A 21,546-nucleotide genomic window follows, 5' to 3' on the forward strand; every position below is an offset into this window, starting at 1 on the left:
CTGCTATATAGCTCCTCCCCCCACATGTCACATCCAGTCATTCGACCGAAACAAGACGAGAAAGGAGAAACCATAGGGTGTAGTGGTGACTGGAGTTATGATTTAAAATTTAGAACCTGCCTTAAAAAAGACAGGGCGGGCCGTGGACTGAACACACTACAAGAGAAACAGAATTTATGTTTACCTGATAAATTTCTTTCTCCAACGGTGTGTCCGGTCCACGGCGTCATCCTTACTTGTGGGATATTCTCTTCCCCAACAGGAAATGGCAAAGAGCCCAGCAAAGCTGGTCACATGATCCCTCCTAGGCTCCGCCTACCCCAGTCATTCGACCGACGTTAAGGAGGAATAATAGCATAGGAGAAACCATATGGTACCGTGGTGACTGTAGTTAAAGAAAATAAATTATCAGACCTGATTAAAAAACCAGGGCGGGCCGTGGACCGGACACACCGTTGGAGAAAGAAATTTATCAGGTAAACATAAATTCTGTTTTCTCCAACATAGGTGTGTCCGGTCCACGGCGTCATCCTTACTTGTGGGAACCAATACCAAAGCTTTAGGACACGGATGAAGGGAGGGAGCAAATCAGGTCACCTAAATGGAAGGCACCACGGCTTGCAAAACCTTTCTCCCAAAAATAGCCTCAGAAGAAGCAAAAGTATCAAACTTGTAAAATTTGGTAAAAGTGTGCAGTGAAGACCAAGTCGCTGCCCTACATATCTGATCAACAGAAGTCTCGTTCTTGAAGGCCCATGTGGAAGCCACAGCCCTAGTGGAATGAGCTGTGATTCTTTCAGGAGGCTGCCGTCCGGCAGTCTCGTAAGCCAATCTGATGATGCTTTTAATCCAAAAAGAGAGAGAGGTAGAAGTTGCTTTTTGACCTCTCCTTTTACCTGAATAAACAACAAACAAGGAAGATGTTTGTCTAAAATCCTTTGTAGCATCTAAATAGAATTTTAGAGCGCGAACAACATCCAAATTGTGCAACAAACGTTCCTTCTTTGAAACTGGTTTCGGACACAGAGAAGGTACGATAATCTCCTGGTTAATGTTTTTGTTAGAAACAACTTTTGGAAGAAAACCAGGTTTAGTACGTAAAACCACCTTATCTGCATGGAACACCAGATAAGGAGGAGAACACTGCAGAGCAGATAATTCTGAAACTCTTCTAGCAGAAGAAATTGCAACTAAAAACAAAACTTTCCAAGATAATAACTTAATATCAACGGAATGTAAGGGTTCAAACGGAACCCCCTGAAGAACTGAAAGAACTAAATTGAGACTCCAAGGAGGAGTCAAAGGTTTGTAAACAGGCTTGATTCTAACCAGAGCCTGAACAAAGGCTTGAACATCTGGCACAGCTGCCAGTTTTTTGTGAAGTAACACCGACAAGGCAGAAATCTGTCCCTTCAGGGAACTTGCCGATAATCCTTTTTCCAATCCTTCTTGAAGGAAGGATAGAATCCTAGGAATCTTAACCTTGTCCCAAGGGAATCCTTTAGATTCACACCAACAGATATATTTTTTCCAAATTTTATGGTAAATCTTTCTAGTTACAGGCTTTCTGGCCTGAACAAGAGTATCGATAACAGAATCTGAGAAACCTCGCTTCGATAAAATCAAGCGTTCAATCTCCAAGCAGTCAGCTGGAGTGAAACCAGATTCGGATGTTCGAACGGACCCTGAACAAGAAGGTCTCGTCTCAAAGGTAGCTTCCAAGGTGGAGCCGATGACATATTCACCAGATCTGCATACCAAGTCCTGCGTGGCCACGCAGGAGCTATCAAGATCACCGACGCCCTCTCCTGATTGATCCTGGCTACCAGCCTGGGGATGAGAGGAAACGGCGGGAACACATAAGCTAGTTTGAAGGTCCAAGGTGCTACTAGTGCATCCACTAGAGCCGCCTTGGGATCCCTGGATCTGGACCCGTAGCAAGGAACTTTGAAGTTCTGACGAGAGGCCATCAGATCCATGTCTGGAATGCCCCAAAGTTGAGTGACTTGGGCAAAGATTTCCGGATGGAGTTCCCACTCCCCCGGATGCAATGTCTGACGACTCAGAAAATCCGCTTCCCAATTTTCCACTCCCGGGATGTGGATAGCAGACAGGTGGCAGGAGTGAGACTCCGCCCATAGAATGATCTTGGTCACTTCTTCCATCGCTAGGGAACTCCTTGTTCCCCCCTGATGGTTGATGTACGCAACAGTCGTCATGTTGTCTGATTGAAACCGTATGAACTTGGTCCTCGCTAGCTGAGGCCAAGCCTTGAGAGCATTGAATATCGCTCTCAGTTCCAGAATATTTATCGGTAGAAGAGATTCTTCCCGAGACCAAAGACCCTGAGCTTTCAGGGATCCCCAGACCGCGCCCCAGCCCATCAGACTGGCGTCGGTCGTGACAATGACCCACTCTGGTCTGTGGAATGTCATCCCTCGTGATAGGTTGTCCAGGGACAGCCACCAACGGAGTGAGTCTCTGGTCCTCTGATTTACTTGTATCTTTGGAGACAAGTCTGTATAGTCCCCATTCCACTGACTGAGCATGCACAGTTGTAACGGTCTTAGATGAATGCGCGCAAAAGGAACTATGTCCATTGCCGCTACCATCAACCCGATCACTTCCATGCACTGAGCTACGGAAGGAAGAGGAACGGAATGAAGTATTCGACAAGAGTCCAGGAGCTTTGTCTTTCTGGCCTCTGTTAGAAAAATCCTCATTTCTGAGGAGTCTATAATTGTTCCCAAGAAGGGAACCCTTGTTGACGGGGATAGAGAACTCTTTTCCACGTTCACTTTCCAGCCGTGCGATCTGAGAAAGGCCAGGACGATGTCCGTGTGAGCCTTTGCTCGAGGGAGGGACGACGCTTGAATCAGAATGTCGTCCAGGTAAGGTACTACTGCAATGCCCCTTGGTCTTAGCACAGCTAGAAGGGACCCTAGTACCTTTGTGAAAATCCTTGGAGCAGTGGCTAATCCGAAAGGAAGCGCCACGAACTGGTAATGTTTGTCCAGGAAAGCAAACCTTAGGAACCGATGATGTTCCTTGTGGATAGGAATATGTAGATACGCATCCTTTAAATCCACCGTGGTCATGAATTGACCTTCCTGGATGGAAGGAAGGATAGTTCGAATGGTTTCCATCTTGAAAGATGGGACCTTGAGAAATTTGTTTAAGATCTTGAGATCTAGGATTGGTCTGAATGTTCCCTCTTTTTTGGGAACTATGAACAGATTGGAGTAGAACCCCATCCCTTGTTCTCTCAATGGAACAGGATGAATCACTCCCATTTTTAACAGGTCTTCTACGCAAAGTAAGAACGCCTGTCTTTTTATGTGGTCTGAAGACAACTGAGACCTGTGGAACCTTCCCCTTGGGGGAAGTCCCTTGAATTCCAGAAGATAACCCTGGGAGACTATTTCTAGCGCCCAAGGATCCAGAACATCTCTTGCCCAAGCCTGAGCGAAGAGAGAGAGTCTGCCCCCCACCAGATCCGGTCCCGGATCGGGGGCCGATATTTCATGCTGTCTTGGTAGCAGTGGCAGGTTTCTTTGCCTGCTTTCCCTTGTTCCAGCCTTGCATTGGTCTCCAAGCTGGCTTGGCCTGAGAAGTATTACCTTCTTGCTTAGAGGACGTAGCACCTTGGGCTGGTCCGTTTTTACGAAAGGGACGAAAATTAGGTCTATTTTTTGCCTTGAAAGGCCGATCCTGAGGAAGGGCATGGCCCTTACCCCCAGTGATATCAGAGATAATCTCTTTCAAGTCAGGACCAAACAGCGTTTTCCCCTTGAAAGGAATGTTTAGTAGCTTGTTCTTGGAAGACGCATCAGCCGACCAAGATTTCAACCAAAGCGCTCTGCGCGCCACAATAGCAAACCCAGAATTCTTAGCCGCTAACTTAGCCAATTGCAAAGAGGCGTCTAGAGTGAAAGAATTAGCCAATTTGAGAGCATTGACTCTGTCCATAATCTCCTCATAAGGAGGCGAGTCACTATCGAGCACCTTAATCAGTTCATCAAACCAGAAATATGCGGCTGTAGTGACAGGGACAATGCATGAAATGGGTTGTAGAAGGTAACCCTGCTGAACAAACATCTTTTTAAGCAAACCTTCTAATTTTTTATCCATAGGATCTTTGAAAGCACAACTATCCTCTATGGGAATAGTGGTGCGTTTGTTTAAAGTAGAAACCGCTCCCTCGACCTTGGGGACTGACTGCCATAAGTCCTTTCTGGGGTCGACCATAGGAAACAATTTTTTAAATATGGGGGGAGGGACGAAAGGAATACCGGGCCTTTCCCATTCTTTATTAACAATGTCCGCCACCCGCTTGGGTATAGGAAAAGCTTCTGGGAGCCCCGGCACCTCTAGGAACTTGTCCATTTTACATAGTTTCTCTGGGATGACCAAATTTTCACAATCATCCAGAGTGGATAATACCTCCTTAAGCAAAATGCGGAGATGTTCCAATTTAAATTTAAAAGTAATCACATCAGATTCAGCCTGCTGAGAAATATTCCCTAAATCAGTAATTTCTCCCTCAGACAAAACCTCCCTGGCCCCCTCAGATTGGGTTAGGGGCTCAGAGATATTAATATCAGCGTCGTCATGCTCTTCAGTAACTAAAACAGAGCATCCACGCTTACGCTGAACAGGGTTCATTTTGGCTAAAATGTTTTTGACAGAATTATCCATTACAGCCGTTAATTGTTGCATAGTAAGGAGTATTGGCGCGCTAGATGTACTAGGGGCCTCCTGAGTGGGCAAGACTCGTGTAGACGAAGGAGGGAATGATGCAGTACCATGCTTACTCCCCTCACTTGAGGAATCATCTTGGGCATCATTGTCATTATCACATAAATCACATTTATTTAAATGAATAGGAATTCTGGCTTCCCCACATTCAGAACACAGTCTATCTGGTAGTTCAGACATGTTAAACAGGCATAAACTTGATAAGAAAGTACAAAAAACGTTTTGAAATAAAACCGTTACTGTCACTTTAAATTTTAAACTGAACACACTTTATTACTGCAATTGCGAAAAAACATGAAGGAATTGTTCAAAATTCACCAAACTTTCACCACAGTGTCTTAAAGCCTTGAAAATATTGCACACCAAATTTGGAAGCTTTAACCCTTAAAATAACGGAACCGGAGCCGTTTTAAGCTTTAACCCCTTTACAGTCCCTGGTATCTGCTTTGCTGAGACCCAACCAAACCCAAGGGGAATACGATACCAAATGATGCCTTCAGAAGTCTTTTGTAAGTATCAGAGCTCCTCTCACATGCGACTGCATGCCATGCCTCTCTAAAAACAAGTGCGCAACACCGGCGCGAAAATGAGACTCTGCCTATGCTTTGGGAAAGCCCCTAAAGAATAAGGTGTCTAAAACAGTGCCTGCCGATATTATTATATCAAAATACCCAGAATAAATGATTCCTCAAGGCTAAATAAGTGTTAATTCAATCGATTTAGCCCAAAAAATGTCTACAGTCTAAATAAGCCCTTGTGAAGCCCTTATTTACAATCGTAATAAACATGGCTTACCGGATCCCATAGGGAAAATGACAGCTTCCAGCATTACATCGTCTTGTTAGAATGTGTCATACCTCAAGCAGCAAAGACTGCAAACTGTTCCCCCAACTGAAGTTAATGCTCTCAACAGTCCTGTGTGGAACAGCCATGGATTTTAGTTACGGTTGCTAAAATCATTTTCCTCATACAAACAGAATTCTTCATCTCTTTTCTGTTTCTGAGTAAATAGTACGTACCAGCACTATTTGAAAATAACAAACTCTTGATTGAATAATGAAAAACTACAGTTAAACACTAAAAAACTCTAAGCCATCTCCGTGGAGATGTTGCCTGTACAACGGCAAAGAGAATGACTGGGGTAGGCGGAGCCTAGGAGGGATCATGTGACCAGCTTTGCTGGGCTCTTTGCCATTTCCTGTTGGGGAAGAGAATATCCCACAAGTAAGGATGACGCCGTGGACCGGACACACCTATGTTGGAGAAAATAAATTTATCAGGTAAGCATAAATTATGTTTTCTCTTGTTAAGTGTGTTCAGTCCACGGGTCATCCATTACTTATGGGATACCAATACCAAAGCTAAAGTACACGGATGATGGGAGGGACAAGGCAGGAACATTAAACGGAAGGAACCACTGCCTGTAGAACCTTTCTCCCAAAAATAGCCTCCGAAGAAGCAAAAGTGTCAAATTTGGAAAATTTGGAAAAAGTATGAAGTGAAGACCAAGTTGCAGCCTTGCAAATCTGTTCAACAGAGGCCTCATTCTTAAAGGCCCAAGTGGAAGCCACAGCTCTAGTGGAATGAGCTGTAATTCGTTCAGGAGGCTGCTGTCCAGCAGTCTCATAGGCTAAACGTATTATGCTACAAAGCCAAAAAGAGAGAGAGGTCGCCGAAGCCTTTTGACCTCTCCTCTGTCCAGAGTAAACGACAAACAGAGAGGAAGTTTGCCGAAAATCCTTAGTTGCCTGTAAGTAGAACTTCAGAGCACGGACTACGTCTAGATTATGCAAAAGACGTTCCTTCTTTGAAGAAGGATTAGGACATAATGATGGAATAACAATCTCTTGATTGATATTCCTGTTAGAAACAACCTTAGGTAAAAACCCAGGTTTAGTACGCAGGACTACCTTGTCTGAATGAAAGATCAGATAAGGAGAATCACAATGTAAGGCAGATAACTCAGAGACTCTTCGAGCCGAGGAAATAGCCATCAAAAACAGAACTTTCCAAGATAAAAGTTTAATATCAATGGAAAGGAGGGGTTCAAACGGAACACCCTGCAGAACTTTAAGAACCAAGTTTAAGCTCCAAGGAGGAGCAACAGTTTTAAATACAGGTTTAATTCTAGTCAAAGCCTGACAAAAAGCCTGGACGTCTGGATTGTCAGCCAGACGCTTGTGTAAAAGAATAGACAGAGCAGAAATCTGTCCCTTTAGTGAACTAGCGGATAAGCCCTTTTCTAAACCCTCTTGTAGAAAAGACAGTATCCTAGGAATCCTAACCTTACTCCATGAGTAACTCTTGGATTCACACCAATATAAATATTTACGCCATATCTTATGGTAAATTTTTCTGGTAACAGGTTTCCGAGCCTGTATCAATGTATCAATAACCGAATCCGAAAACCCACGCTTTGATAGAATCAAGCGTTCAATCTCCAAGCAGTCAGCCTCAGAGAAATTAGGTTTGGATGGTTGAAAGGACCCTGAATTAGAAGGTCCTGCCTCAGAGGTAGAGACCATGGTGGACAGGACGACATGTCCACTAGGTCTGCATACCAGGTCCTGCGTGGCCACGCAGGCGCTATCAGATCCTGGCAATCAGTCGAGGTAGCAACGGAAAAGGTGGAAACACATAAGCTATGTTGAAAACCCAAGGGGCTGCCAGTGCATCCACCAGCACCGCTCCTGGGTCCCTGGACCTGGATCCGTAACGAGGAAGCTTGGCGTTCTGGCGAGATGCCATAAGATCCAGATCCGGTTTGCCCCAACGACAAATCAGTTGAGCAAATACCTCCGGGTGAAGTTACCACTCCCCCGGATGAAAAGTCTGGCGACTTAGAAAATCCGCTTCCCAGTTCTCCACACCTGGGATGTAGATCGCTGACAGGTGGCAAGAGTGTGACTCTGCCCAGTGAATTATCTTCGAGACTTCCAACATCGCTAGGGAACTCCTGGTTCCCCCTTGATGATTGATGTAAGCCACAGTCGTGATGTTGTCCGACTGAAACCTGATGAACCTCAATGTTGCTAACTGAGGCCAAGCCAGAAGAGCATTGAATATTGCTCTTAATTCTAGAATGTTGATTGGTAGGAGTTTCTCCTCCTGAGTCCACAGTCCCTGAGCCCTCAGGGAATTCCAGACTGCTCCCCAGCCTAGAAGGCTGGCATCTGTTGTTACAATCGTCCAATCTGGTCTGCGAAATGTCATTCCTTTGGACAGATGAACTCGCGACAACCACCAGAGAAGAGAATCTCTTGTCTCCTGGTCCAGATTCAGCAAAGGGGACAGATCTGAGTAATCCCCGTTCCACTGACTTAGCATGCATAGTTGCAGCGGTCTGAGTCGCAGGCGCGCAAATGGCACTATGTCCATTGCCGCGACCATCAAGCCAATTACTTCCATACACTGAGCTACTGATGGGCTTGGAATGGAGTGAAGGACACGGCAAGCATTGAGAATCTTTCATAACCTGGACTCCGTCAGGTAAATTTTCATCTCTACAGAATCTATAAGAGTCCCTAGAAAAGGAACCCTTGTGAGTGGTAACAGAGAACTCTTTTCCACGTTCACTTTCCACCCATGCGACCTCAGAAATGCTAGAACTATCTCTGTATGAGACTTTGCATTTTGAAAACTTGACGCTTGTATCAGAATGTCGTCTAGGTACGGAGCCACCGCTATGCCTCGTGGTCTTAGTACCGCCAGAAGTGAGCCCAGAACCTTCGTAAAAATTCTCGGGGCTGTAGCTAACCCGAAGGGAAGAGCTACAAACTGGTAATGTTTGTCTAGAAAAGCAAACCTTAGGTACCGATAATGATCTTTGTGAATCGGTATGTGAAGGTAGGCATCCTTTAAGTCCACTGTGGTCATATATTGAACCTCTTGGATCATGGGTAGGATGGTCCGAATGGTTTCCATCTTGAACGATGGAACCCTTAGGAATTTGTTTAAGATTTTTAAGTCTAAGATTGGTCTGAAGGTTCCCTCTTTTTTGGGAACCACAAATAGATTTGAGTAAAACCCTTGTCCTTGTTCCGTTCGCGGAACTGGATGGATCACTCCCATGACTAAGAGGTCTTGTACACATTGTAGAAATGCCTCTTTCTTTACTAGGTTTGTTGATAACCTTGACAGATGAAACCTCCCTTGTGGAGGAGAAGTTTTGAAATCCAGAAGGTATCCCTGAGATATAATCTCCAACGTCCAGGGATCCTGTACATCTCTTGCCCAAGCCTGGGCGAAGAGAGAAAGTCTGCCCCCCACTAGATCCGTCTCCGGATAGGGGGCCTTGTCTTCATGCTGTCTTAGGGGCGGAAGTAGGCTTTCTGGCCAGCTTGCCCTTGTTCCATGACTGGTTGCCTTTCCAACCCTGTCTGTAACGAGCAGTAGTTCCTTCCTGTTTTGGAGCGGAGGAAGTTGATGCTGCTCCTGCCTTGAAGTTACGAAAGGCACGAAAATTAGACTGTTTGGCCTTTGGTTTGGCCCTGTCCTGAGGAAGGGTGTGGCCCTTACCTCCCGTAATGTCAACAATAATTTCCTTCAAGCCGGGCCCGAATAAGGTCTGCCCTTTGAAAGGAATGTTAAGTAGTTTAGACTTAGAAGTTACATCTGCTGACCAGGATTTAAGCCATAGCGCCCTGCGCGCCTGTATGGCGAATCCGGAATTTTTAGCCGTAAGTTTGGTTAAATGCACTACGGCATCTGAAACAAACGCATTAGCCAGTTTAAGTGTTCTAACTTTGCTCAAAGTCTCATCCAATGGTGCTGTGCGAATCGCTTCTTCCAGAGATTCAAACCAGAATGCTGCTGCAGCCGTGACAGGCGCAATGCATGCAAGAGGCTGCAATATAAAACCCTGTTGAACAAACATTTTCTTAAGGTAACCCTCTAATTTTTTATCCATTGGATCTGAGAAAGCACAGCTATCCTCCACCGGGATAGTGGTACGCTTGGCTAAAGTAGAAACTCCTCCCTCCACCTTAGGGACCGTCTGCCATAAGTCTCGTGTGGTGGCACACCGGGTCTATCCAACTCCTTACTAATAATTTCTGTAAGTCTTTTTGGTATAGGAAAAACGTCAGTACACACCGGTACCTCATAGTATCTATCCAACCTACATAATTTCTCTGGGATTGCCACCGTGTCGCAATCATTCAGAGCCGCTAACACCTCCCCTAGTAACACGCGGAGGTTCTCAAGCTTAAATTTAAAATTTGAAATTTCTGAATCCGGTCTCCCCGAATCAGAACCGTCACCGACAGAATGAAGCTCACCGTCCTCATGTTCTGCAAATTGTGACGCAGTATCAGACATGGCTCTCGTGTCATCAGCGCGCTCTGTCCTTAACCCAGAGCTGTCGCGCTTGCCTCTTAACTCGGGCATATTGTATAATACTTCTTTCATAACATTAGCCATATCATGTAAAGTGATTTGTAAGGGCCTTGATGTACTCGGCGTCTCAATCTTACGCATCTCCCGAGCGGGAGACGCAGGTACTGACACATGAGGAGAGAGTTAGACGGCATAACTTCCCCCTCGTTGTCTGGTGATAAATTCTTCATCGGTACAGATTGACTTTTATTCAAAGTAATATCAATACAATTGGTACACATATTTCTATTGGGCTCCACATCGGCTTTTGAACATAATGAACAAGCAGATTCCTCTGTATCAGACATGTTTAAACAGACTTAGCAATGAAGCTAGCAAGCTTGGAAATCACTTTCAATAAGTTTACAAGCAATATAAAAAACGCTGCAGCGCTTTTAAAAACACAGTTGAATAATAAAGAAAACTAATTCAGTTACAGTCAACAATTCTTAACGAGAAATGTATTAATTAGCAGAGGATTGCACCCATTAGCAAAAGGATGATTAACCCCTTAATACCCAAAAACGGATATCAAATTAAGAATAAACGCTTTTTATCACAGTCAAACCACTGTCACAGATCTGCTGTGACTGATTACCTCCCTCAAAAACGAATTTTGAAGACCCCTGAGCTCTCTAGAGACGTCCTGGATCAAGGAGGAAGAAAACAGGAAGACTGTGCTAGAATTTTAACTGCGCAACAAGGCGCTAAAACAAGGTCCCTCCCACTCATATTACAACAGTGGGAGACCTGATAACGGTTTCTATGCAGAAAATACGTTAGCCATGTGGAAAAATCATGTCCAAAAAGATTTATCACCAAAGTACCTCACAAAACGAATAACATGCCAGTAAACGTTTTAAAAACAACATCTGAATGTCATGCAAAGTTATCACTAAGCCTGCTACCAGTCGCTTCCACTGCAGATAAGGCTTAAACATAATTTCAGTATTAATAGCATTTTCTCAGTCAAATTCTAGTCCCTAGAAAATAACTAAACTGCGCATACATTTATCAGCCTGATACCAGTCACTACTACTGCATTTAAGGCTGTACTTACATCATATGGGTAACAGCAGTATTTTCTTAGTCAATTCCATTCCCAGAAAATAATGTACTGCACATACCTCATTTGCGGGGGACCCCGCATGCTATTCCCCTCTTTCTGAAGTTACCCTACTCCTCAGAATGTCGAGAACAGCCAGTGGATCTTAGTTACGTCTGCTAAGATCATAGAAAAACGCAGGCAGATTCTTCTTCCAAATACTGCCTGAGATATAAAAAACGGCACACTCCGGTGTCATTTTAAAATAACAAACTTTTGATTGAAGAATAATTAGTAAAAACTCCAACTCCTCTCGCGACCTCCTTCTTTGTTGAGGGTTGCAAGAGAATGACTGGATGTGACATGTGGGGGGAGGAGCTATATAGCAGATCTGCTTGGGTGATCCTCTTGCAACTTCCTGTTGGGAAGGAGAATATATCCCATAAGTAATGGATGACCCGTGGACTGAACACACTTAACAAGAGAAAGAAGAGTAAACCTACTCTTGCTTTCTATTTTAGGGCAGCAACAATGTTAGGAAAACACATCAAGGCCCACCTCACAAGTTTCTAACTGCTTTAAAGCCACCACTACTCTACTGAATAGATTGATGTGGACTACAGCTATACCCAGAGCATAGGAAAGATCAGAGCAAATCTACTCTGGCTTTCAAAATAATAAAAACTTGCTTGTAGCGAAGAAATTCTAGACACCAAAAACTTCACCTCCTCTCTCCATTGACAGAGGCAATGAGAATGACTGGGGTTTGAGAGAAGGGGAGTGATACTTAAAGGAACACTGTACCCAATTTTTTTCTTTCATGATTCAGATAGAGCATGCCATTTTAAGCAACTTTCTAATTTACTCCTATTATCAAATTTTCTTCATTCTCTTGGTATCTTTATTTTAAATGCAAGAATGTAAGTTTAGATGCCGGCCCATTTTTGGTGAACAACCTGGGTTGTCCTTTCTGATTGGTGGATAAATTCATCCACCAATAAAAAAGTGCTGTCCACAGTTCTGAATCCCAAAAAAAGCTTAGATGCCTTCTTTTTCAAATAAAGATAGCAAGAAAACAAAGAAAAATTTATAATAGGAGTAAATTAGAAAGTTGCTTAAAATTGTATGCTCTATCTGAATCACGAAAGAAAAAAATTGGGTTCAGTGTCCCTTTAACAGTTTAACTGTGGTGCTCTTTGCTTCCTCCTAATGGCCAGGAGTGATATTCCCAACAGTAATTGAGGACGCCAGGGACACACCATATCTTAGGAAAGAAATAAAAACACTAATGCTGAATATACATATCTCTCTCTCTACACACACACACACACATACATACATACATATATATATATATATATATATATATATATACACACATACATACACTCACACACATATACAATTCAAGCACCAAACCAAATCCGATAAAAAAAAAAATTATGCTTGCCTGATAATTTTCTTTTCTTCAGATGGAGAGAGTCCACAGCTGCATGAGGAGGCAAAGACACCCCAGCCAAAGGCTTAAATACCTCCCCCAACTTCCCTCATCCCCCAGTCATTCTGCCGAGGGAACAAGGAACAGTAGAAGAATATCAGGATGAAAAGGTGCCAGAAGAATAAAAATAACAGATGCCGGGTGGGGAGCTTTGGACTCTCCATCTGAAGAAAAGAAAATAATCAGGTAAGCATAAGAGTCCACAGCTGCATTCATTACTTTTGGGAAATCAATACCAAAGCTATAGAGAACACTGAATACAAAAACGGGAGGGTACAAGAGGCGGCCCATTTTGAGGGCACCAGGCCTGAAAAACCAATACCCAACAAAATCCTGCTTCGTCCGAAGCCGAGAAAATCTTTGGAAAAAAAGTAAAATGCCCAAGGACACTGACCCGCAGATAGTCCACAAGCTAGAGACCGCAGGAACTAGACTCGACTGAGTCAACAGCCTCCAAGAGACATCGTCGTCCAGCAGTCGGTCTCCAAACAACACACCCATTACTAAAGAAAGAGAACAAACTACTGTATTCTTTCACAAAGATGAAAAGACACGGAGAAGGGACTCAAGGCGTTGCTCACTTTATCAACCTCGAAAGGAAGAAAGGCTGAGTAGACCTCGTCGGGGATTGAACTTGCAACCCTCGGTTAGCTACAGTGCAGAGTAGCCACAGTGCATTAGTATGCTGAGCTAGCTGAGCATAAGGAACTCTGGGGAAAAAAAAACCTAAAAAGGGCACAAACGCAGAGCAAAAAACCCAAGAAACCAGGTCAGGCTAACAGAGACCCAACCAGTCTCCTAGAAACAAGGGGAGGCAACGCCCAGACTCCAGAAATACATAAACCACAGGATAAGGCCAGGAGTCTGAAACAGAGAGAGGATCTTCCCCTAGCACAGTGCAACCACACTCTAGAAAACTGAAGACGAAGGTCCCCAAATCGCAAAAAGGTAGCTCAGAATACCGAAATATTCAGAAACGAAACCTTGTGCAGCAAGCTCAGATAGGTCTGACGAACAACACCTGAAGCAAAAACACTGCAGTCATCTAAAAATGACTCTGAAACTTAAATACTTGCAGGGCAAGTAGAAAGGAGCTGAAGATAGGATCCTTCAGATTGCTAAGTATCCACTAACCAGCGAATAACGTTGCATGCTATCTAAGAGCCACCAGTCCTTCCCACAAATCTTGAACATGGAGAAAGGAGAAACCTCAAAGAGGCTTACTGTACCTCGAATGCTCCGAGGACGAAATAGCAGAGCAACAGATCTCAGATCCTGCTCCAACACCAGACCAGCCCAAGCAACAGACATGTCTAATAGACAGGGGAAACAGAAAGACTCCAACCACAAGCCCCCCCAGGGAAAGGAAAGAAAAAAGGGGGACTCACCAACCCCAACAGAGCTCGGGTGCCAACTCAATCCGCTCCTCCAAAATAAGGTACTCACAAGGAGAACCCCCTAGGACCTGGAACAGAGAAAAGTGAAATAGATCCGTAGGAAGACCTGTCACAACTCTCTTAGACAGTCTCTATGTAGAGAGATCAATTTTCAACAGGTGGAACAGAGCCCACAGAGCAGCATATGTTTCCCCTTACAGAAATAAGCCACCTGATCCAACCTCCTACACACAGGGCAGGACAATAACCCTCCAGAGAGAGGAAACCCCAGCACATAAGACAAACTATCCCCTCAAAAGGGAATGGCACAGATAAGAACAGCGTACATGTCCACAAGACATGAAGCCATAGTATGATCAAAACACAGATCGAATGAAAAAATCATCCAGACACCACTGTTGACCCAACAGATAAAAAACTCCCCATGAAGAGGAGCACACTCCGACCGAAGGACAAATCTGGCCTTAAAGTTTATAACCAGTAACCGAAGGTGGATGTGAACTCTGGCCTTCCTGCTTGCAAGCCCAATGTGCTAGCCCCTATGTCGCAACATAGGGTCCCTGAAAAAACTGAGCCGCCCCGAACCAGTCCACAGGATCATAAGTCTCCAGACATCCAAGAAGGATCCAATACAAGAACCCTGGACCCAGAATCATCCTAGAATGAACGACACACCCAGGGAACACAAGATACCCAGTCTGAAGCAATCAGACCTCACAGGGGATGATAACCGGGGAACCCGGAGAACGGGTACAGGACTCACTCTTAATTCCCAGCCCAAAGGGAAGAAAACACCCTTGGCCGGAGGTCAACACCCTCCCAACAAGGTGCTAGGCCACGACAAAGTCACACAATCTCTCTAGAGCCCAAAAGCCCAAAGGGAAATGAGAACGAGAACAGAGTCACCTGAGAGTAGAAAAGAAAGGCTAGGCTCCATAATCCTTTCAGATTAACGTTCCAGAGGACCACACCAAAGGGAGAAGAATGCAAAGCATCTCAAACCCAGGCAGAAAAACATCCCCTAAGCAAAATGCTTGGAAAAAGAGACAACTAACTCTTAAAGGAAGACAGAGCCTCACAGCCTTCACTTCACTTCCTAATTAAGTGGCCAAAGCCACCAGAAAAAACGGACGAAGTCCAGAAAGTCTCAACCCAAAGGAAGAGAGCCACTAAAAGGAACAAGTCCTAAAAGTACACTTCCAAAGAAACCATTAAAGGCAAAACCATAAAAATAATGGTATGAAGGACCTAAATCCTCCAACCCTCAATGGGAAGGAACACTCTAGTTCCCGGAAAATCAGAAAAGACTGAGCATGACTCAACGGAGTCCCGGCCCACTAGATTGAAAGGCGAATGAGGACTGAACCAATTCCCCCTGCCCCTGAGCAACCACAGACCATCAAGTCCTCTCAGGATGCTAGTTGAAGCTTGTAAAATAACAAGTAAGCAACACAAATCATATTGTGATCACAAGGCGCCTTCACTGGACCAGCCGGACATAAAAAGGCGCCATGTGTTTGAACTAGGCCTCAAAGACAGAAGGATTTGTACCCAGTCAGGAGCAGCCTGAAACCAAGGGCCCCAGCACTGTCAAGGCCACATAGAGTCTCCCTCAAGATGGAGGGATAAAGAACAGTCAGACAGAACATAAGACTAGTACGTCCTAAAAGTAAACAGTGCAACCACAAAATCGCGAGTATCAATTCCAGAGAAGAAAGTTCCTGAAAGAAACATCACACAACATGAGCTTTAGACCAAATAAAAATCATCCTCACCGGATTAAAATAAAAGATAAGGCAACCCATAGGTTATCGCCCAGGAAGTACGGACAGACAAATAATACACAAATAAAGACTGAGAAGATTACTTAATCCCCTTATGTCTATGCAAGCAAGCCAGTCAAAGATTAAGACTGAGAATCCCCAGACCCATTAAGAGTGGGATCCTCCAGCAAAACGTACCTCAGTAGAACACAAAGGCGCACCAGTCTATAATGAAAGGTGCAACATACCTCCGCCGGGACAAAAGAAAACACCGGCCGCAAAGGCTGACCCCCTGAGGCCCCAGGGGCAGTCATTCCCCCGGAGGGCTGAACTGGACCTGGCAATGCCACGCCTGACAAGCCCCGGTTAACGGAACACGGACAACATCGTAAGCACACTCCCGGGAGGTGCAGATGTGCCAGCGCCAAAGATATAGCCATGCAGAACTGTGTCGTAACCTCCAGTGGGAAAAGGTCACACTCCATAGAAGGATAATTAGCGTTTGGGTTACCTGCATGCGTAGTAAGACTTGGTAGGTGGTAGGGAACTCGCATCGTGGGAAATAGAATCCCCAGAGGCGGATGGCTCAGAGGGCACCTGTTTCCTTGATCCTGAGGAACAGAGCACTCTAAAACAGCATTCGGAACATAACTGATGGGCATGTAGCACCCAGACCAATTTATATTCTTCGCAAGAAGTAGAGTCTGAATCAGAGACATCCGTCTTCAAAAAAATCAGAATCCTTCATAACTGGTATATTGAATACAAAATGGACCAAAAAGAAAAATCTAAACGGCACCTTACACCCCCAATGGCTGGGGCACTCACCACCTCCAGGGAACCAGACACCAGCGGACTAGGATTTCTCCGTCGCCACACGGTCAGGAATGTGGAAATGGGGAGCCAAAATGTGGCCATGCCCAGTCACAAGGTAAACCGGGCAGTCCATGCAAAAGCGTGCCCAACCATAAAGGCTGTGTCACTAGACATAGGCTGTTATGTTCCAAAATAGCCATGAGCCGAAGCAACACTACACAGTAGCAGACAGAATCACATAAACATGATTATAACCACCCCATGTTCAATAACCCCCCTGAGGAGATATTAACCCTTAATACCGAGATACAAAAAGGAGCCTCACTGAGACCCTATGTTAAAGTTATCCCCGAAAGGTTGTAGCCCCTCTCGGATAAACAGTTGTAATTACAATACATCCATGATGAAAGTAAAATGAAACAATCTTACCAGAATCTACGCCGTGGAACAGGAACACGGCCCTTCAAGTGTGACAGATGGTAGTGTCGCTTCTGTCATGGACTTGAGAGAAAAAAAAACAGGCAGCGAAACTCGTCAACGCTGATTGCTTGTGGAGCTGTTAATATGAGTCGGGATGGTTTCGCAGAAAGACTCTCCCTGCATCTCTGGACTCTAACTTTCCCCCATGATCTTACTGAGAGGCTGACAGGACTACTTAAAACTCCAGTCCCATGCTGAAGAGTACTACCCTCCATAAGAGACCATCGAAAACTTCTGACACTTCTCTGCCAACATCCTGGGACGAAAGGCAAAGAATGACTGGGGGATCAGGGAAGCGGGGGAGGTATTTAAGCCTTTGGCTGGGGTGTCTTTGCCTCCTCCTGGTGGCCAGGTTCTGAATTCCCAAAAGTAATTAATGCAGCTGTGGACTCTTTCCACTTATGAAGAACATTTCACAGATTGTCAACTATGTTTACATACACTCAGCAATTTCTCAAATTTATTTGAATATGTGCATTTATTTAATAGCTCAGTGAAAAGATCAAAAACAAAATGCGGCTAAGCTGCTGCTATAATGTGAACATTATTATTACTATGACTCTCATTTTATAACCCTATGGACACAAATCAATTATCTGAATAGTGAGATCCCCCTCTTTCAATAAGATAAAGAACATACAATTGGTGTATTCTCGGAATACTATTAAAATACGACTTTAATGTCCCTTTAAACAGACAACAAAAAGGGTCTATTTCAACAACGGACAAGTGCTTATGTTAAGACAAGTTCTGCTTCAAACAAAAAAAAACACTTACCACTTGTCAACTTAACAGTCCTTTTGTTACATGGACTTTAATTTATGATTTTTAACAGGAGGTTGAAACTAACAGTACGTGTACATTATCGCACAAGTTACATAGTGCTCCATTAGTGGATAGGTACAAGCCTCTACAAATCTAAGGATGGATAATGGAACCCCTTTTAGATGCAGTAAAGGAAAAGTATTTAAAATTTCAAAGGTTCTCCAGCTATGATGTATTTTTTTTAAATTTTATCTTACTAAATAAAATAAATATTTATGCAAAACCAATTTTTATGAAGACACATAGAATGTGTTTGTACCTTCCTTTTGTATCCACGCAGTTCACAATGCTGGTACCTAATGTGTCTATTAACATTTCTGCAGCTCCTTCATTGTCGTTAATACTAAAAAAAATAAAAAAAAAATATTAATAAAACAAAACAAATTCTGAAAGTTTCATAATTCTAATATTGTTGCCCTTTTGTTGTCTTACACAGCACAGTGCAAAGGACTGAAAGAATTTCCTTCCATTTTCTGAAAAACTTCTTGCTCCAGCAACAGCTCTACACATGTGTCATGGCCTAGAAAGAAAACATAAAAATATGCAAAATATTCAGCTATCCTTTGTAAAATTAGCTAGCCTAGTTCCTAAAGGTGATAATTTTATTGTTATAATATCCAAAAACAGCTCATTTAAATTCCATTATAAAGAATGAAATAATTAGTCAACATAAAAGGATAAAAGTTACTGGTAAATGTTAACACTATAACAACAGCCATACCTATATTTGTACATACAAAGTGGTAAATATTAATACAGAAAAAAAGAATGCACTTGGATAGCACTTCCGTCTCCCCTTGTGTTCAGGACATCATGCATTCAGGGGTAACGAACAAAGACAAAATTAAAACATAACTCTTAATATTTTTCAATAAAAGAAAATGAACACTGTGACTTTAAAAACACAGATAGGATTCAATGATGCTATATCAATGTATTATTACTTTCATTGCTTATATAGTGTTGAGAATTTAGAACAATTCAATACTGCAATAAGTTGTAACTTTAAAGGTAAAGAGATAGAACTGCGACAAGATGGTAGTAAAAGTGGAATTAATAAACAGAACTTGGTTCTTGAGTTTGAATCACACAGTGAAATATTCTGAAAAAGCGATGTACAACAGTTGTGTTATAATCACATATTTAAATATTCTGTTAGAGTTCTCTGAATGTTAATACATGACATTTTATTAGACAGGGTAATGTTTTGGGTATTGCCACAGTAAGATTATCATTCATTCACATTCTAGTGGTTATGATGTTTGGCCAGTAATGTACACAAGGTGAGGAATAATGGATGCAATGTTTGGTTTATATATAAATTATACCCTATTTAGTTTTATTCACGATTATGCAATTGTCACTTATGAAAATAAATTCAACTGGAAATAATTAACCACTGCAGTACTAGTTTACTGCAATACTATTATTGTGATCTATATGATATTATAATTAGGTATGAACTTAAACGTTGTGTTGTTATCTATGGGTTGAGCATATTAGTTGTGCGTATTTACTGAATATTAATCTTGAACAAAATGCTTCTAAATTTCTTACACAATCATAAGGACATCTTTATTGTTGGGCATTAGAGGTGTAATGCAATGTGTTTCGTCACACAGTTACTTTTCACTGAAGATACAAGTAAAAAAAACTACAGTTTTGAATACTTCAGTATTGCTGACCTTTTGAGAAAGCCGTAACCCTAATGGCGAAACATGTCAAGGGAGGGTATTGAAATGGCCAACACTATTAGTTATTTAAATTAAGCAGTTAGGATAAGATACTCTATTTGATTTAAACAATATATCTAACTTGCAGTGAATGAGTTTACTTGTAACAGCTATATTGTAACTTTGCACTCAAGATTGGTAGACTATAACAGGACGAACCCAATACGGCTATAACCATTAACATACTCACTACTTTAACCGGTACTAAACGTTTATTTGAAAATGGTGGGATCAACTACATTTAAAAGCCCCATTTAACTGAAAAGATAATACTCAAGTATTTAAAATAAAAGTGGACTTTTACTTATTTATGTTTTTAGTGTGGTCTAATGGAGTGAACAAACTTGCAAAATTATATTCATCACTAAATAAGGAAGTTCTCTTGATGTTCGTGCAAAAATTTTGAAGCAGTATATTCCAATAAATATCTATTAAACACGTATAGTAAAGGTGTTTAACCCATAGATAACAGCTGAACTGAAAGGTTGAATTAATAGCTACTAACCATACGATACAGATTACCACATCAGCAGTATTACAGCCAGTCAACATTGAAGCATTTAACTATTAGGAGCTGAGTTTATTCACACCAGTGATTTTTGCATAATTGTGGTAAAAGCTATAGTTAACCCAGAAAGCAATACTGAAATATTTATAAAACTCTTTACCCTTCAGTGAGTGGTAATAGTGTGTAGAAACCCATATATTTCAATAAATATTCATTATACATGCACAGTAAAGGTGCTTACTTTATAGATAATATTTGAATTGAACAGCAGAGTCAATATTCACTTTGAACACGACACAGACCCTTACTTTAGCAGTATTGCAGATAGTCAGCACTGAAGCAGTTAATTATCAGAAGTTTAGTTTATTCACCCATGTGAGTTATATATAATTCTGGAAATAGCTTCAGTTAATTTTGCAAGCAATACTGAAGTATTCAAAACTGTAGTTGTTTTTACTTGTATCTTCAGTGAAAAGTAACTGTGTGACGAAACACATTGCATTACACATCTAATGCCCAACAATAAAGATGTCCTTATGATTGTGTAAGAAATTTAGAAGCATTTTGTTCAAGATTAATATTCAGTAAATACGCACAACAAAGATGCTCAACCTATAGATAACACAACGTTTAAGTTCAAATAAGCAAAACTATACATTTACAAAAAAAACTAAAAACTTTATGGGCTATATAAATATAAATAAGTGTATAATGTCCCTTTAATAGTGATGGGTGTGTGTGTGTCATTTACTCCATAATGACAATGGCAAGTTTTCACAAACTCATATGTGAGTGCTTGTGTCTGCTATTACTGCCTGAGTGTGTGTGTGTGCCTATCTATCACTGCCTGTGTGTGTGTATCTGCCTATTACTGCCTAAGTGTGTGTATGCCTATCTATCCCTGCCTGTGTGTGCATGTCTCTGTCTATTATTGCCTGTGTGTGCATGTATCTGTCTATTACTGCCTGTGTGTGTTTATGCATATGTATCCCTGTCTGTGTGTGTATTCCTATCAATCCCTGCCTGTGTGTGCATGCGTCTGTCTATTACTGTCTGTGAGTGCTTGTCTCTGTCTTTTACTGCATGTGTGTGCATGTCTCAGTCTATTACTGCATGTGTGTGCATGTCTCAGTCTATTACTGTCTGTGAGTGCATGTCTCAGTCTATTACTGTCTGTGAGTGCATGTCTCAGTCTATTACTGTCTGTGAGTGCATGTCTCAGTCTATTACTGTCTGTGAGTGCATGTCTCAGTCTATTACTGTCTGTGAGTGCATGTCTCAGTCTATTACTGTCTGTGAGTGCATGTCTCAGTCTATTACTGTCTGTGAGTGCATGTCTCAGTCTAT

At 42.5% G+C, this 21,546-nt stretch overlaps 1 protein-coding gene across 3 annotated transcripts in view; it reads right to left on the reverse strand.

The window, feature by feature from the left end:
* The window catches only part of ANKRD28 (ankyrin repeat domain 28), a 1,012,368-nt gene that overhangs the window by 212,360 nt on the left and 778,462 nt on the right, over positions 1-21,546 (reverse strand). For all 3 annotated transcript variants that reach the window (XM_053714205.1, XM_053714203.1, XM_053714204.1), the window contains exons 22-23: positions 18,391-18,478; positions 18,218-18,301 (exon numbers count right to left, since the gene is read on the reverse strand). In XM_053714205.1, the coding sequence (XP_053570180.1) occupies positions 18,218-18,301; positions 18,391-18,478 (172 nt within the window). The remainder of the gene's footprint in view (positions 1-18,217; positions 18,302-18,390; positions 18,479-21,546) is intronic.

The sequence above is a fragment of the Bombina bombina genome, chromosome 5 (genome assembly GCF_027579735.1).
Source record: "Bombina bombina isolate aBomBom1 chromosome 5, aBomBom1.pri, whole genome shotgun sequence".
NCBI classification, from domain to species: domain Eukaryota; kingdom Metazoa; phylum Chordata; class Amphibia; order Anura; family Bombinatoridae; genus Bombina; species Bombina bombina.